The sequence below is a fragment of the Dromiciops gliroides genome, chromosome 1 (genome assembly GCF_019393635.1).
Source record: "Dromiciops gliroides isolate mDroGli1 chromosome 1, mDroGli1.pri, whole genome shotgun sequence".
NCBI lineage: Eukaryota > Metazoa > Chordata > Mammalia > Microbiotheria > Microbiotheriidae > Dromiciops > Dromiciops gliroides.
This window is the reverse complement of record NC_057861.1, coordinates 234,739,168-234,758,303: the sequence shown is the minus strand read 5'-3', so window position 1 is coordinate 234,758,303 and position 19,136 is coordinate 234,739,168. Positions and strand designations below refer to the sequence as shown.

At 39.9% G+C, this 19,136-nt stretch overlaps 1 protein-coding gene across 1 annotated transcript in view; it reads right to left on the bottom strand.

Moving 5' to 3' along the window:
• The window catches only part of COLEC12 (collectin subfamily member 12), a 237,183-nt gene that overhangs the window by 10,975 nt on the left and 207,072 nt on the right, over nucleotides 1–19,136 (bottom strand). The window contains exons 6-8 of the mRNA XM_043978630.1: nucleotides 8,904–9,392; nucleotides 5,487–5,623; nucleotides 3,048–3,157 (exon numbers count right to left, since the gene is read on the bottom strand). Of these exons, the coding sequence (XP_043834565.1) occupies nucleotides 3,048–3,157; nucleotides 5,487–5,623; nucleotides 8,904–9,392 (736 nt within the window). The remainder of the gene's footprint in view (nucleotides 1–3,047; nucleotides 3,158–5,486; nucleotides 5,624–8,903; nucleotides 9,393–19,136) is intronic.

Genomic DNA, 19,136 nt, shown 5'->3' with positions numbered 1-19,136 from the left:
AAAATGAGAAGCAGAATCTGAGCACTGTGGCTATGATGCAAAAGCCCAAACTCTCCAAGGGTCTCTGAAAAAGCGTCTGTGGTTTGAGGATTGCATTCCAAACCAGCTAGCTTGCTATTTAATACTTATCTGAGTCCCAGGTACTACCTACAGTGCTTCACTCCCAAAGCACATAATTCTTGTTGGAGCCTGGGGAAGGAGAGCCCAGTTTCATCTTGGGAGAGCTGGCTTGGATATATCTGTTGCTGCTCAATCCATTCCATATGGGCCAGCATCGACTTTTTCTTAGAGGAAAGGATTAAGATTGGATTTCTTGAATAGTCCAACCCAGAACTTTCTTTTTTCTTGCTTTTTTTTTTTTCATTTATAGCCGTGAGGAAAGTGCTGCAATTGTGGAGGAGACTTCCCCAAATAAAAAATAATGATCCTGGCACCCTATCAAGCAAAGAAAACCAATCTTCTTTTCTTTAATTGTCTGTGCTTCTCCCCTACCCTTCCCTCTCCCCCTCCCCTGCTATTTCCCTCTGTAGCTCTTGCTTCAGTTTTCTATTATAACGACTTTATATCTTCTCTCTCCCTCCCTCCCTCCCTCTCTCTCTCTCTCTCTCTCTCTCTCTCTCTCTCTCTCTCTCTCTCTCTCTCTCTAGCCTGCTCTTCTCTCTCTTTTTGCAGGGCAATGAGGGTTAAGTGACTTGCCCAGGGTCACATAGCTAGTGTCAAGTGTCTGAGGCTGTATTTGAACTCAGGTCCTCCTGAGTCCAAGGTCAGTGCTTTATCCACTGCACCACCTAGCTGCCCAGTGTTCTGTTCTTTTGAACAAGGCTGACTGAGTAGTGATCCTGGGGTATGGACATTTTCAGCTATGGAGACAACCTTGTGATTTTGAAAGGAGACCTGGAGATCATGAGTTCTTCAGTGGGAACTGACTGGGAAGTTCGAAGTGGGACATAGGTTGTTCAGTGGTAGCTGACTGACAGCAGGAAGAGTTTCTGCTTCAGAGAGGCTGACCAACAGAAGGAGGAATCCAATTCCTGGACAGCCTTGGTGGAAGATATGGGAATTAATTGGACAATATAGAACCAAGGTTAAATGTGAAAGGCTAATTTACCAGTCCCACAAACTGCTTCATATCTTAATGTTTTAAGTATAGACTTCTTGAGAGAGTATAATAGCAGTTATTAATTGTCACTGCCGATAGGTATTTAAATCTTCTGTCAATGTGTATTTGTGACTCTCTTGTGTTAAGCATTTCTTTTGTGTGGTGGCAGAAAATAGCTGCTCCATATCTGATTTACTTTGTACATTGAGTACCTTTTCTACCTCCTCTCCTTTTTTTTGGGAGAATCTGGATATGAGTTGGTTTAAGCTATAAATAAATTTTCTTGGGGCTCCAAGCTAGGGACGTCAATAACCAGAGAGTTTGAGAAAAGAATCCTTCCAGGCTCTAACAGTTCTGAACCAAGTCTTCCCACTCGTGTCCAGAGATGAGTTGTTATTCAGTCATTTTTAGTTGTCTGACCCTTTGGGACCCCATTTGTGGTTTTCTTAGCAAATATACTGGAGTGGTGTGCCGTCGACTTCTCTAGCTCATTTTATAGATGGAGAAACTGAGGCAAATAGGGTTAAGTGACTTTTCCAGGGTCACACAGCTAGTAAGTATCTGAGTCAGGATTTGAACTCATGGACATGAGTCTTCTTGACTCCAGGCTTGGTGTTCTATCCACTGTGACACCTGCCTGCCCCTACAGATGAAAGGGAGCCCTTATTTGGAATGAGAGAAAGTAAGTGCTTTGACCCATCCAGCATTGGGTTGTTATTATTACATGTCCTATTTTGGTAAAGCAGGAAAATAAAATAAAATTCAAATCTGTATATCTTCCCTCTTGTTAATAGACAATATGGGTTGAGAAAGAGGCTCCAAGCCAATATGTTTGGAGAAGATACTGTGGTCAAGGAAGTAAATTAAAGTAAATTAAAATTGCTTCCATTGTTCTATACTTGTTTTTATAGGGCTGGTTTCTCAGTTATATCTATGAGAAATCCTTGGTCTTCTAGATGATTCCATCCCACAAATCCAATGATTTTGCCACCCCACTGAAATTCCAGTTTGTGAGAAGGGCATAATGTTTTCATTTTATAATTAGATGTTAGGTCAAGATAATAAACTGGGCTTAGTTGTCCTGATAATATGCCACTGACAAGAGCTCCATACGATAGCTAACAGAATTGCTGCTGAGAAAAATCTCAGTGGTCAAGAAGCTCCTGTCTTTTATTATTCACCCAGGACAACATTTAGAACATTGTCTTGGCATAATGTATCATACTGCGATTCTATACTTCTGCCATTTAATATTCAGTTTTCCTTTTGGCCAAAAACAACAGCAAAAACAAAAGTCCATCAAAACCCCCCCGCAACAAAACAAAACACTTCTCCCCAAATACTTGAGGTATCTAGTTGGCTCAGTAGATGGAATGCTGGCCCTGGCATCCTCATTGTGATGTGACATTGGGGAAGTCACTTGATCCAGGTTTGCCTCAGTTTCCTTAACTGTAAAATGAGTACATAGCAATTTCTTGTTTTTGTTTTGTTTTTTTGGCGGGGCAATGAGGGTTAAGTGACTTTCCCAGGGTCACACAGCTAGTAAGTGTCAAGTGTCTGAGGCCACATTTGAACTCAGGTCCTCCTGAATCCAGGGCCGGTGCTTTATCCACTGTGCCACCTAGCAATTGCCCCTATAGCAATTTCTTGATGTGGAATTACCAGTGCCTATAAATTTGGAGGGAATTCTCTAGGTAATATGGCTAAGGAGAAAGACAGGAAATGGTGTGTGTGTGTGTGTGTGTGTGTGTGTGTGTGTGTGTGTGTGTGTAAGGCTGCATAATTACTGAACCACTGCTCTATCAATCCATAAATGTTTATTAAGTGCCTACTATCTTCAGGTACTGTGCTAAGTGTTGGAGATATAAAAAAAAGTAAAAGATAGTCCCTGCCCTCAAGGAACTTACTATCAATTTGATGAAACTCTAGGAAACTTTTTTGTACTCACGTGTATTGCGGTGCTGTTCCATCGAGCCACTTCCACTCATTTTCCTGTTCAAAGTCTGTAAGGCCAATCCAGAGATTATCTCTTCCCACCATCTGCTTTTTTATCCATTGCTGCAAAACAAGTGGTAAGGTACTGTTCCTTAAGAGAGATAACTCACAGGGGTTTTGAGGTTAGTTAGTTGCCTTTTAAAAAAATTTAACTATTTAGAAATCCAGCTTCTTTTTAAGGAATGTATTTGTTAGAATACATTAAACTGCTTTCTCCTGCCCTGTTTTCATTTCTAATTATATATTTTTATTTATCTTTCTCTTTTACCCTTTTATATCCTTGTTGGGGGGCTGTGATAATTGCTTTTCTTTGATAATAAATTATTTTAGGCTGACCTGCTAAAAATGCCTGGGTCACTTGACCCTCTTGCCATCTTCTCCTCTGTGTTCCAAACCCGGTCAGCTATTGTGGGAAGGGCTCCAGGAAACTATTGCTGGAGGGTCTTAGTAGAAATGAGCAGGTACATTCTAAGTGCCATACTGTGCTCTTCTTGCTCCATCTTCTACCACCTAGCTTCTTTGTTTTTGTTTTTTGTTTGTTTGTTAGTTTTTGTTTGTTTTGTGGGGCAATGAGGATTAAGTGACTTGCCCAGGGTCACACAGCTAGTAAATGTCAAGTGTCTGAGGTCGGATTTGAACTCAAGTCCTCCTGAATCCAGGCTGGTGCTTTATCTACTGTGACACCTAGCTGCCCCATACCACCTAGCTTCTTAAACTGTGGGTGGTCATGACCCCAATATGGAATCGTATAACTGAATGTGGGGGTTGGGAAAAATTTGGCAATAGTAAAAGGTTATGTATACCTATTTTATGTACCTATATATCTGGGATTGTGTAAAAATTTTTCAGGTGAAAAGGGGTCACGAGTGGAAAAAGTATAAGAAGCCTTGTTCTACTACATGTATATCCAACTCAGTACAAATCTCGGGCATTTAGGTGGAACAGCAGATAGAGTGCCTGGTCTGAAGTCAGGAAGGCTTGTTTTCCTGAGTTCAAATCTGGCCCCAGACACTTACTAGCTGTGTGACTCTGGACAAGTCACTTAACCCTGTTGCCTTGGTTTCCTCATCCATAAAATGAACTGGAGAAGGAAATGGCAAACCACTCCAGTATCTTTGCCAAGAAAATCCCAAACAGGGTCACAAAGAGCCAAACAACTGAAAAATGACTAGATACATGCGCACATCTCATATTTTCCCACAACTATGTTTATATTTATGCCAATTCCTATGTGTGGAATGCATATTTTTTCCCTCATCTCTGCCTGATGAATTTCAACCCAGTCCCTAGAATCCAGCTCAAAAATTACTTTCTATGGGGCAGCTAGGTGGCGCAGTGGATAAAAGCACTGGCCCTGGATTCAGGAGGACCTGAGTTCAAATCCAGCCTCAAACACTTGACACTTACTAGCTGTGTTACCCTGGACAAGTCACTTAACCCTCACTGCCCCCCCCACCCCCCAATTACTTTCTTCATTCCCAAAGTTGTAAATGAGCTTTTCTTTTTTAGACTTTGGACAATGTATTGCTTATAGATTTTCCATGAACTTCTCTTTTTGATTCTGTATCATGATTATTTGTGTATATGTCTTTTCCTCTCCACACCTATTAAAGTGTAAGTTCCATAAGGTTGAGGACTGCAGCTTACTGATTTTTATATCTCCCTTCTAGTATGATGCTCTATACATATCAGGCACTTAAATCCTTTTTTTTTTTTTTTTTTGTGAGGCAATTGGGGTTAAGTGACTTGCCCAGGGTCACACAGCTAGTAAGTGTCAAGTGTCTGAGGCTGGATTTGAACTCAGGTCCTCCTGACTCCAGGGCCAGTACTCTATCCACTGTGCCACCTAGTTGCCCCAAATACTTTTTTAAAACTTTTTTTGGGGGCAGGGCAATGAGGGTCAAGTGACTTGCTCAGGGTCACACAGCTAGTAAGTGTCAAGTGTCTGAGGTCGGATTTGAACTCAGGTCCTCTTGAATCCAGGGCCAGTGCTTAACCACTGCACCACCTAGCTGCCCCCAGGCATTTAAATTCTTGTTGTATACTTTTAATACTTCTTACTATATTCCCTTGACTGGTTCTCCCATTTCCTTAATAATACTTTTGTTTCTTTCCAATTAAAGAACTGGTGCCAAAGGAAAAATTCCCATGTCTATCAACATGGCTACTTTGGGGTCTAATAATTTGCTCTCCTCTCACACAATTAAGTAACATTTCCATACTAGAAGGGATGAGAAAAACTTTTTATAAAATCAATTCTTCCTGTTTGTCTACTGGATAAATGCAAAGAGTTTGCCTTCTGGATATGCTTACTTGACTGTGAATGTTCAGTATCTTTGTATCTACTTGTCCTCAGTGATGTGACTTCGTCTCCTTAAATTGCCTGACTTACCTGTTCTTCTTTTGTGTTTATGAAGATGAGATGTGAAGACTTGTCTTCACAGAAAAGTTTTGCATCATGAAAAATTTCTCTTTCTGTTGAAAAATAATAGCATTTGTCTGTGTAGTTCTTCCAGTGAGGGGGGCATCCTAGGAAAATGAACATTTAAAAACTGGTTAAAACAGCATGAGTATGATGTCCCTTCTCAGGAATATTCAAGAGACATACAGTTGGCTCCTGGTTGCTTCCAAGGGATAGCCAGGCATTTTGTTGCGCAGAACTCATGAAGAGACACATATTGCAAAACTTTATGTATGTGCTTAATATAAAGTTTAACTTAGAAGTGAGTTACAAGATTCCACACAGTAGTTGAGACCACATAATTTAGGAAATAGCTATTTGTGGGACTATCATTTCCCTGTCTTTAGACTTGATTTGCATCTGGATTAGTCTGTTTGAAGACAGGGGGAAAAAACCTAAAGGCACAGATGTGCACTATAGTCTGGAATCCATATGGTGTCTATAAACAACTGGATGTAAGGATCCAGGACTTAGGACAAAAAAATAAACCAAGGTAGCAATAATGAAAACCCAAGTCTTCTCAAGAGTACTTTGCTGGTCAGAATTATGTCTGGATTGAAGAGAAAAGTTAAGTCTTAGATCTAACAATTTTTTGGGGGAATGGGAAACAACAGACCTCTGATTTCATTGATTGGAAAATCCCCTCTACCACTGCAAACTGGCACCTGCCTTGCAATTTATTGATAGTTTTAGAGTTTCCTGGGCCAGTGACATACATATAGGTGTATATGTATGTATAAATGTATATACAGGAGAAATATAAGAAAAACATTAATGACTAATTAAAAGGCACTCATTAAGGTCAAACTACTTATATATATGAAAATGTTATCAGTATTTTAGAAACTGTCGTCATTACTAAGTTAGTTTGCAAGAAAGGTTGGGGCTGGGTTGTATATGATGGGGTGATTCTAAAAATAAAATTGGGTAGGAAAAGGTAAAAGAGAGCAATTATATTATAAAAATGGGGTATGAAAGGAAGAAGTAATACAGAGGAAGCAGGCGGGGGGGCGGGGTGGAGGGCTGGTAATGTTGGAACCTTACTCTCATCTGGATTGAAGAGGAAACAAAGTAAACATATGGAATTGTGTAGAAGTTTTCTGAACATGTAGAGAGGTGAGAAAACTGGGGGACAGTGTGGGGGAGGGACTTTTAGAGGGGTTTGTGGATTGGGATGTAGGAGGGTGGGGGATTTTTTCGAAGTTATAACATATTGCATTGATGTTATACTTTATTGATTAATAAAAATGCCTTTTCTTTATCTTAAGAATGTAGCCTATTCCCCAATCTTGTTTATAACTCATGATGATTAAACTTAAGGCCATGGCCAATATAAAGCTAATTTGTCTTTTGTTTTAGAGGGTAGGGGATTTTTGGAGGGGTGTGTGGATTGAAATTGGGGAGTAGAGAGACTCTTAGAGGGATGGGTGAAGTGTTGGGGGGAGAAGATAAGGTAAAAGGGTTAGGGTAAAAAGAAAGTCTGAGAAAGAAAATAGTGAGTAAAAATAAGATGGAGGGAAATTCACAAATAGTAATTGTAACTTTGAAAGTGAATAAGATGCTTATAGTAGCTCTTTTTGTGGTGGCAAAGAACTGGAAATTGCAGAGACCCCCATCAATTGGGGAATGTCTGAACAAGTTGTGGTGTAATTTTTTAAATAAATTTTTAAATATTAAAAAATCATTATTTTACAGTTACATATTACATATAAGGATAGTTTTCAACATTTGTTTACACTGGATTTTTAGTTCCAAAATTTTCTTTTCTCCCACCCTCCCCTCCCTCCTCCCCAAGATGGAAAGCAGTCTGATATAGGTTGTATATGTACAGTCACATCAAACATATTTCTACATTAGTCATCTTGTGAAAGAAGAATCAGAGCACAAAGGAAAAATCTCAAACAAGAAGGAAAAAAAACAGTCCAAAAGTAGAAATAGTATGATTCAATCTGCATTCATAATTCATAGTTCTTTTTTCTGGATGTTGAGAATATTTTCTATCATGAGTTCTTTGAAACTATTTTGGATTGTTGCACTGCTGAGAAGAGCCAAATCTATCCCCATTGTTCATCACACAATGTTGCTGTTACTGTGTACAATGTTCTCCTGGTTCTGCTCCTCTCAGTCAGCATCAGTTCATCTAAGTTCTTCCAGGTTTCTCTGAACTCCCGCTCATTGTTTCTTATAGCACAATAGTATTCCATTACATTCATATACCGCAATTTGTTTAGCCATTCCCCTATTGATGGGCATTCCCTCGATTTCCAATTCTTTGCCATGTGGTATATGATTGTGATGGAATACTGCTGTGCTATAAGAAATGTGGAGCTCAATGATCTTAGAAAGTCATGGAAAGACTTGCACAAAATGATGAGAACAAAGTGAGCAGAACCAAGAGAACACTGTATACAGTAATAGCACTATTGCTTCAAGAATGATTTTGAGTGACTATTATAAATATACAAGTTAAAAATAAAAGACATATGAAGAAAGACACTATCTGCATCCAGAGAAAGAACTGATAAATAGAAGTATGTATAGAATGATTTTACATACATACATACATACACACACACATACACACACACACACATATATATATGTGTATGTATACACACCTATTTGGGTATAATGATAGCCATCTCTAGGGTGGGGGGAAGAAAAAAAGGGAAAAAAAGAAATGCACATAACTTTGTTGTATATTTGGAGGAAATAGCAAGTTGAACATGGTAAATTTATGGTTTCAGGTGCAATCTTTTTTTATTGTACTGTGTTATAGAAATGTTTGTTTTTGTCCTGTGAATTGAAAACAAAATAAATTTGTAATACCAAAAAGTACATACACACATATATGTAAACTATTAGAGCTGTGCTAAACATATTAGTATAGGAACTACCACATATTTTGGAAAAATGAATTGCATATAGATGGGTAACAGAGGGCTCAGTGTGAATATTAATGGGGTGAATTGAAGAACACTTTCATCCCCAGGGTGAAGAGAATAAATGAAAAGAAGACTCATGTGGTGTCCAACCTCAGGTTTCAATAGAGGACATGTTTTCTGAAGGGCATGCTTTCTGAAAGTCCAACCCAGCTAAATAAACAAGGAGTAGAAAACCTGATCACATTGAGAGAAAGAAACACATGAATTTGAGTGACACCACATGGTGCTTATGCCTGTTAAAGCAGCAGGGTTCTCATTCTTGCCCTGCGTGATCCTTTCGCTGCTAAATAAGATGGGATCGCAGGACAGAGCATAGTAAACATTCTATGAAGGTGAGTCAAAGCCATGTGTTCTACTGTGCAGATGCCCTCCCCAGCTTTCCTCTGAGACCACCCAGACTTACCATTAGGCTCTGGTGCTGGTGTTGGTTCATTCTGTAGAGCAAGTGGTGCCATTGCTCCTGAGGGTCCTGGTGGCCCGGGTGGGCCCTTTGGACCTGGCATGCCTGGCACACCAGGTAGTCCGGGAAGTCCTCGGGGACCAGGAACTCCGGGTTCTCCCACAGTGCCCTGTAATCCTTGGAAGCCAGGGGGACCCTGTGGGCCAGGAGCACCATCTTTGCCAGCAGGGCCTGGAGGACCTGGGTCTCCACTTGGTCCTGGGGGGCCAGTCTTCCCTGGGGATCCTCTTTGTCCTTTTGGTCCTTGGGATCCTTTGGAGCCTTTACTGCCTTTGTCCCCTGGAGGGCCAATTGGTCCAACTGGGCCTCTTTCACCTGTTGGGCCTGGTGGCCCTGGCTCCCCCTTTTCTCCTTTCTGTCCTTTGTTGCCAGTCGGACCAACAGGTCCTTGGGGTCCTCTGTCACCTTTAGGTCCTCGGGGACCAGGAGGGCCTGAAACAGTACCAAAAACTGTCAGTGGTAAATAACAGTTGATAAAAGAAAACAGTATTTGTAGAATTTTTTTTTTTGGTGGTGCAATGGGGGTTAAGTGACTTGCCCAGGGTCACACAGCTAGCAAGTGTCAGGTGTCTGAGGCCGGACTTGAACTCAGGTCCTCCTGAATCCAGGGCCTGTGCTTTATCCACTGTGCCACCTAGCTGCCCCTAGAATTTTTTTAATAGAAAAATTCCAAAGTGCAAACATCTAAACTTATAACATATTATATTAGTCCTTATATTATGGACCAATTGTTGACTTTACTAAAAGATTCTTTTTTTTTTTTAAGGATTCATCAAAAACCATCCTTTAAATAACAACTTTCCCTACTCCATTTCAAATATTTGATTTATACACAGCTTTTCAGTATCACAGCTTATATGTCTACTGCTATAGATGATAGAGCACTGGGCATGGAGTCAGGAAGACCCAAGTTCAAATCCAACCTCAGACACTTACTAGCTGTGTGACCCCAGACAAGTCACTTACCCTCTGTCTGCCTCAGTTTCCTCAACTATAAATGGGGATAATAATATCACCTATTGCCTAGAGTTGTTGTGAGAATCAAATGAGATATTTGTAAAGTGTTTAGCACAGTGCCTGGAACATAGTAACAATATTAATAAATAATATTAACGAGTTGGTCCTTTCCTCCCTTCCATCCATCCTGTCCTTCCTCCCTCCTCTTCCTTCCTCCCCTTTCTTCCTCCCTTTCCTTCCCTCCTTCCTAACCACACGAGGAAGAAGGGGGTGGGGTTGAAAATGTATTTGACTGGGGCCCATTTTTAGGTTAGGGATACCTGCAAGGCTCTGCCTGAAATACCTTCCCCTACTTCTATATAAGGCTCTGCCTGAAATAACCTCCCCTACTTCTCTATCTTTTCTGCTGTGTTGGTTGTAATGTAATGACTCCAACTCTGGCCTGGATTCCTTTCAAACTTTCTTTGGTGATCTTGTCAACTCTATTGATTCAACTGTCATCTCAACCCAGATGACTCTTGCTATGTAGGTGGATTATCTATTTTGTCTTTAGGAGGCTGTGTTTTAGTCTCCTCAAGATCTGATTTTTTTTTTTTTTGATCTGAGAAGGGGGCCTCAGTCTATAGCTTTTTAGTGATTTCTCTCAGAGTTGGGAATGGTTCCTGATCCACTTGACTCACAATTTTTTTTTTTTGGTGAGGCAATTGGGGTTAAGTGACTTGCCTGGGGTCACACAGCTAGTAAGTGTTAAGTGTCTGAGGCCAGATTTGAACTCAGGTCCTCCTGACTCCAGGGCTGGTGCTCTATCTACTGTGCCACCCAGCTGCCCCTTGACTCACAATCTTAAGGGTAACATCAAAAGCAGATTCCCATAGTCAGCACCAAACTTGAGTAGGAAATACATTCTTGTATGCTACTGATTTATAGAATTTATAAAGAATGGAGAATTTAAGGAAACACAAAAGGGGAAAGTTTGCTCTGGATAAATGTCTAAAAGCATCCCTGTGCAATGTTTTAGACTCAGGGAAAGATTAGGTTTCTGTACCTCGTCAGTTGCTCTCTTTTCTCAATTTGAGGCTCATTTCTATTTTAACCAGAAAGATTTGGTCAGGTGGGAGTTAAATAGCCCAAGGACATTTTATAAAGGTACAGAGGGGGAATATTTACAACCATCTCTGTCTCTCTTAATAAAATGTGCTTTAAATATGTATGACTCTACATGAACTTTTGGCCAAAAATGTCATTCTTGAGGTCTTTGTCCATAGTGTCAGGTTGCTGCCAGAGCCTAAGTCACTGCTTTAAGAGCTGACCCTGGATGCCTTCAGACACTGTTTAAAGTATTATTTCATGCTATGCATACTGTAGGGCACATTGTGAACTCTTTTCATTGGGGCCTGACTAGGAATTTGCCTGTTTGCCATGGATTCGTTTGATCATTGAGAAAAACATTTAAAACCATTTTGAAAGTTAGCATTGGCTCCTCATAAAAAGTAGCTGATTGATGCCAAAGGTCATATTCTGTCCCCATGGAATATTCAAGTTGGCATCACTTGTTAGCATCTGGAATGACATAAAGCATTGCCTAATTATGTCTTCCTCAATTTCTTTTTTTTTTTTTAGGCTGCCATTAAAGCTAAAATAAAATCCATCTTCAAAAAAGAGGCTTTAGCCAAAACAATGGAAACTGCATATGTATCTGAGCCTATGCAAGTAACAGCTTTAACTTTCAGCTGAAAAAATGTTAAAACTATGTATGTAGAGGTAAATGTGATAGCTCAGGCAGCATTTCAGGTAATTTCTGATTCTCTGACAAACTGGCTGAAATTGTTATTCAATCTCAAGGCTAAAGGGGTGGTTCTTTGGCTCAGGATTCTGAAGGGCTAGGATGCTTATTCCCCTGCTAAAGTCATCACAGTCACATCCAGAAATGCATAAGTGTGAACAATAACCAAACTCTAAGAAACTTTGTTTTTCCCTCTGTTTCCCTAGATTCAAAGAAGCTTTGAAATTCCAAGACCTTAGAAACTGTTGTTTAGGGAGAAAAGGATGCTCTAAGTTACTTTCCCGGTCCTATATTGGCATTCAAATGGCAAGAGTTAGAGGCACAAATTGCAAAATCTGTGTTTGATAGAGCCACTGGTAGTTAATCTGAAATCTGAACTTCATAGCACGGTGGGCTGGCAGAGTGCTGGAAGGGGAAATCTGAGTATCTGCGTTTGAATTTGGGCACATTGTTTATGACCCAGATGACTTTGGACAAGTCATTCAACCTCTGTGGGACTCAGTTTCCTCATCTGTAACATGAGTGGGTTGGACTTGTAGTTTTATATTTGGGATGGGAAATGCAGAAATGTCTTTAACTGCTACCAAGTCATCTAAACACCTGATAAATTTATTGGGACTTTGGTCATAAACTTCAAGAACCACTAGAGGTTAGGAACATAATGACTGTGATAATACATATTTATGTAGCACTTGATGGTATTGAGGAAAGGTAAATATGGAGAGCATTTTAATCTTATATTTAATCTTATCTATATTTAATCTTTAATTTTAGTGTCCTATATTAATATGATCATCATGGGCCATTTGGTCTATTTAAAATTGTATTAATTCATGTGTTTATGAATTTGTTCATTAATTCATCCATTTTGTGTGTGTGTGAGAGAGGGAGGAGAGAGAAAGGGAGAGGAAGAGAGGGAGAAAGGGAGGGAGGGAGAGAGGGAGAAAAAAAGAGGGGGAAAGAAGGAGGAAAGAGAAAGGGAGAAGGGGAGGAAGAGAAAGGGAGGGAAAAGGATAGAGAGGGAGAGAGTAGTACAAAGGTATTAAACTCATGGCCTGAAAGCTGATCGTAGCCCATAAACTCCCCAGTGCTGCTGATTAGATAAAAAAAAAATGTAATTGGGAAATGTTTGGCTAAATAAATAAATAATACAATATAATATAAATAATATTCATTTGTGGTTTTTTAAGTCTGCAGGGATTTCTTTCTATTTGAGCCTTGAAGCCAAGAAGATCTAGGTTCAAGTCTCAATTCTGACACATATTGTCAGTGTGATTCTGAACAATTCACTTGACCTCTAAGTGCTTGGGCACTTCTCATACCAAGATTTCAGACAAAGTGTCAACTTCCATGTAGAAGGAGCTGCATTCTCCCCCGTAGAGGAGATTCTCTAACCTACCAATGAAATCATAGGTTCACTTACTATCCCTATTTTATTTTCTTCTTCTGGAGACATTGGAAGAGCAGTGGCCACTCTAGGACTGATCTTACTGCTTATGGGCATGGGAGCTTTGAGCTGCTCCCTTTCTGACCTGAACTGTTTCACGCTCTCCTTGGGCAATCTGATGGGCCCTCACTCTGGGGGCTCACCATATTGGTATAAGACTTAATTGTGGGGGGCAGCTAGGTGGCTCAGTGGATGGAGCACCGGCCCTGGAATCAGGAGTACCTGAGTTCAAATCCGGCTTTAGACACTTAACACTTACTAGCTGTGTGACCTTGGGCAAGTCACTTAACCCCAATTGCCTCACTAAAAAAAAAAAAAAGACTTAATTGTGGACACTTGATTGACTTTAGCCCTAGAGTAGCTCAGAACTCTGAAGAGCAAATGAATGACCAGTTTCAGCAGGGATTACAGGCATGTGGCACCCCCTCCCCCATAATATGTATATATATGTCCATGTATGTATATGTGTGTGCATGCGAGTATGCACCTGTGCATATGGGTATATATATGCATATGCATATGTATATGTATACGTATATATATATATATATGTGGGTGTGGGTGTGTGTATGTATTTTAAAGGGTCGTGGACAGAGCACTGGAAATGAGGTTTCAAATCTTATCTTTGATTACTTACTGAGTCATTATGAACAAGATGCTTAATCTCTTTGAATGTTATGTACCTAGGAACTAATACCACTTATGCAACCCATTTCAAAGAGTTGTCTTGGGGAGAGGAAAGGAAAAGGAGGGAAGGAGAAAAATTTGGAACTCAAAATCTTATAAAGATGAAAGTTGAAAACTATCTTTACATGAAACTGGAAAAAATACTATTAAGATTTAAAAAAGAAAAAAAAACCCTTGAGATTCTAGAGAAATATGCTAGAGGAAACCATTTACATTCATGTTTTTTGAAAATACAAAAAAAATGTACTGCGGTGGATAGAGCACCAAGCCTGAAGTCAGGAAGATCTGGGTTCAAATTTGACCTCAGATACTAACTAGCTCAGTGACATGGGGCAATTTACTTAACATCTGTTTACCTCAGTTACCTTATCTGTAAAATGAGGGGCAGCTAGGTGGCGCTAAAAGCAGTGGCCCTGGATTCAGGATGATCTGAGTTCAAATCCAGGTTCAGACACTTGACACTTACTAGCAGTGTGACCCTGGGCAAGTCACTTAACCCTCATTGCCCCCACCCCCCAATGAGCTGGAGAAGGAAATGGCAAACCACTCCAATATCATTGCCAAGGAAACCCTAAATGGGATCACAAAGAATTGGATGTGACTAAAAAACACAACTGAATAACAATAAAATGTAGCTGTAATGTTTTTCCCCCCAATGATCTTTGACTAGGGAAGCTTCCTTCCCTACTCCTTCCCCTCACCCCTAATCTGTACACAATGGTTTACATGAACAGGAGGTCTCTTCTCAATCACCTGGAGCCACAAAAGTCTTGTAGGTGGTTGCTTCCTTAGGACAGACTCCCTCAGAGAAATGTTGTGGAGTCTGAGGAGTGGGGGGCAGTCAGATGGCTTTACCTGTATGTTCCTGAACATGAAGAGGAAAACTGGGCTCAGTCATTAGTGAACTTACTATTAGAAAGCATGCGACAGAAGGCCTGGAATGTCCTCTGCATGTAGAAAAATCTTTAAATTATCTATAGTTGAAAACAAAACATTTTCCTAGTAAGGTTCATTTATTTGTAAATGAACTTCTTCCTAGTATAAAGACTCAGCATATTATTTATTTAATCACAATTTCAGATACAATTTAGCTTCAGCAAAGGCAGCTTCTTCTGGTTCATTTCTTGAGGAGGCCAAGAATTTTGCACAGCTGTACTCATGTCTAAGGCAATCTTTTAAGGGAATAAATGCAAAGTGCAAGGCAGGATTAGAGTGTGGACAAGGGGGATTGCCAGGAAAGCATTAGTGTATTTTGTGCTTTGAGAAGGAAAGGCCCTACATAAAGCCAACATAATCCAATAATGCCTGGGTCTTTATTATCCTCCACCACTTCATCACTGTCTTGGATGAGATTTCTCTCTACAAGACAAAGAAATGCAAAAGGAGAGTAAGATATTCTGAAGGTTTGGAGAAATAAATCTCTCTTGATTAGTTCATGTGGCCCATGTGTTATGTGGTCTCACTAACTAGAAGAATCAATTGTCATAAGCAAACTTTCCCTTCAAAACATCTGAATTTCCTGCCATATTTCTTAGTTTTATAGATGGAACTCAGGGTTAGCTATAATAATAATAATAATAATAATAATAATAATAATAATAACAATAATAATAATAATAATAATAATAATAATAATACAATGTTTACTAGCTGGAGATCAGTTAGGAAATGCAACTAGCAGCAATAATAGTGACAGAATTAATATAATTAGAAATGGGAATTGTCTATATGAGAACAAGTTCCTCAATAAATATTTGTGGATTGAATATATAACTGACTTAAACTTGGAAGCATATTGGAACAGATAGTAACCAATCTAATCTAATCTATTGGTACTACATTTGGCACATATGAACCTGTCCTCAGAATAGGAGAGACCTCTGAGGGGATCTAGTTTAATCAAATTTTACAGAGTGGGAAACTAAGGATCAGAGAAACAAAGTTGATTTCCTCAATGTCATGCAGGGAATAAGTCACAGAGTCAGGTCTCTGATTCTAAAGCCAGTGCTGTTTTCATTATTCCACGTTGCTTTCAGCCCTAAAGCACAGCAGAAAGCAAGCCTGGAATATTGATGCAATGACATTTAAATGGGGCAAAGCACTTGGGGAAAACTTGCTTGTTTCTTCAGGTTCTCTGAAGTCAGGTACCATAGTTCTGGTAGCTGCTTAAAGCTCCAGATGAGGGGCACAAATGCTAAAAGGAGTTAATGGTGGGGTAGCTAGGTACCACAGAGGATAGAGCACCAGCCCTGGAATCAAGAGGACCTGAGTTCAAATCTGGCCTCAGACACTTAACACTTACTAGCTGTGTGACCCTGGGCAAGTCACTTAACCCCAATTGCCTCACACACAAAAAAAGAAGTTAATGGCAAAAAAGAAACCACACTGGAGCGAGATGTTTGTAAATCAGTGTGGTGAGTGTGGCTAATAAAGTGAACTAGCGAGGCCTTAACACAAGGAGGGAAAAATCTCTTCTTTGTATAACTGAGACTTGGTGGGAAGGGATTCATATGGGAATATTGTGTTCAGTCCTGGGTATCATATTTTAAGAAGGACATTAATAAGTTACAATGTTTCCAAAGGACAGTAATTAAGATCAATCAATCAATCAATTAACCAGCATGAATTTATTAAGATTCTACTAAGGATTCAGCACTGTCAATGTGATATGAAGACTGGTTGAAGGAAATTGTGAATGTTTATGCTGGAGAAGAGAAGGTTTAGAGGGGACATGATAATAGTCTCCAAGAAATAGAAGGGCCTATCATGTTCTGGTTGGTCCTATATGGCAGAGGTAGAAGAAGGAGCAAAAGTTGTTGAACAGCAGATTTTAACTGAGTATAAGGAAAAACTTTTCAATAATCAGAGCTGTTTAAAAGTGCAAAAAGCTGCCTCAAGAAGCAATGGATATGACATTGATGGATGGCAGAACTGGGATTTTAAGGGACTCTGTCAGGTGGGAATGGTGGTCTCCAGGTAACAAGATGTGATTTGATAAGGATGAATGTAAAGCAAGTCTACACATACAGGATGGAGAAGACAGCTGGAAAGCAGTTCATGTGAGAAAGACCTAAGGTCTTTTATGGGTTGGAAGCTCAATGATTCATCAGTGTGATACAGTAGTAGAAAAACTTTTTTTTTTTTTTTTAGGGAGGCAATTGGGGTTAAGTGACTTGCCCAGGGTCACACAACTTGTAAGTGTTAAGTGTCTGAGGCCGGATTTGAACTCAGGTACTTCTGACTCTAGGGCCAGTGCTCTATCCACTGTGCCACCTAGCTGCCCCAGTAGTAGAAAAACTTAATGTGATCTGGGGCTACCTTAATAGAAAAATAGCATCTAGGGCAAGAGAGTAGAAATGATTTTTTGGGGGGCAGCTATGTGGCACAGTGGGTAAAGCACCGGCCTTGGATTCAGGAGGACCGGAGTTCAAATCTGGCCTGAGACACTTGACACTTACTAGCTGTGTGACCCTGGGCAAGTCACTTAACCCTCATTGTCCCACCAAAAAAACCCCAAAAGAAATGATTTTTCTATTCTCTGTTCTGGTCAGTCCATGTCTGGTACAGTGTGTCCAGTTTTGGGCACCATGTTTTAGAAGAGATGTTGATAAATTAAAATGAATCTAGGGGGCAGCTAGGTGGCTCAGTAGATAGAGCACCAGCCTTGGATTCAGGAGGACCTGAGTTCAAATCTGGCCTCAGACACTTGACACTTACTAGCTGTGTGACCCTGGGCAAGTCACTTAACCCCAACTGCCTCACCAAAAACAAAAACAAAAACAAAAAAATGAATCTAGAGAAAGGTAAACCATTTCACAAGATGATTGCTTTAGCCTGGACAAGAAAAGGCTAGGGGTGGGGGGATGGAGGAGGATTTGGCGACTGTCTTTAAAAATGAGATAATTAGGGGCAGCTAGGTGGTACAGTGGATAGAGCACCAGCCCTGGATTTAGGAGGACCTGAGTTCAAATCCAGCCTCAGACCCTTGACACTTATTAGCTGTGTGAACCTGGGCAAGTCACTTAACCCCAATTGCCTTACCCCCCCCCCCAAAGAGATAATTGTAAAGTGTTTATTTGCACAGCGCCTGGCACATGGTAGGTACTTAATATATATTTATTCCTTCTCTTCCTTCATGTGGAAGAGGGAGTCAACTCTTTTTATTTGACCTATAAGAACAAAGGCAAAAAATGACCCTTCCATGGAATTTTTTTTAACAAGTAGAGCTGTTCCAAAAAAGAATGGGCTAACTTAGGAAACAGTCTGTTTTGATGGTCACTTTCTAGGGGTGTTGGAGATAGGATATGTTTTGTGGGTGGTAGTTGGACTAGATTACTTCTGATGTTCTTTGCAATTCTGCAATTCTGTGATTCTATGGTTAAGGACACAACACCTGGCCCTGCTGTGCTCCTCATTATGTGTCTTGAAGAAGAGGCACAGTTAATGGAAAGGTGGCATCTGAACCCACAACTACTCATTTTTCCCCCTCTCTATTCATCTAGCAACCCACATTGTTCAAGAGCTTATGGGAAAAATATAGTATAACATGATGAGACTAATATATTAGTATTCCAAGATAGAATCAGAAAAATATTATCTTTTGATGCTATAGTCGGTATTCTCATCATTTGTTTCATTCCATGTTTAAGTTCAGAAGAAAAAGGAAAGGATCAATTATGCATTTAATGATTCACTATAGGAAGCAGAAAGATTCCATGAATTCATGGCAACTTTTTATATTAGGCATAGCCTTAATGTTGTTTTATAGTCATCATAGGCATAAACCAGAACTTGTTACATGAAGCACCGTGAATCTATAAGTATTATGAATAATAAAGTATAAAAAGGTAAAGCCTTATGACTTTTTAAAACCTAAATACTTCTATATTTAGAGACTGGGGAGATCACCCTAGATTCTTTTTTTTTCTGCTCCAATTCAGTTTTCTCCAAACATCTGTCACATCTAACTTCTTTTTTTGTTTGTTTGTTTTTTGGTGAGGCAATTGGGGTTAAGTGACTTGTCTAGGGTCATACAGCTAGTAAGTGTTAAGTATCTGAGGCCAGATTTGAACTCAGGTTCTCCTGAATCCAGGGCCGGTGCTTTATCCACTGCGCCACCTAGCTGCCCCGATCACCCTAGATTCTTGAAGGTTATGCCAGAAAAAGTTACAAGTTCTGGAAAGTCCTTCTTGTTGGAAAGGTTTTAAGCATACGCCCTGTGTGACAGACCAAATGTCCCTATAATTTAAAGATAAGACTCATTAAATTTGATGAACCTCATCACCATATTGGATGTACAATG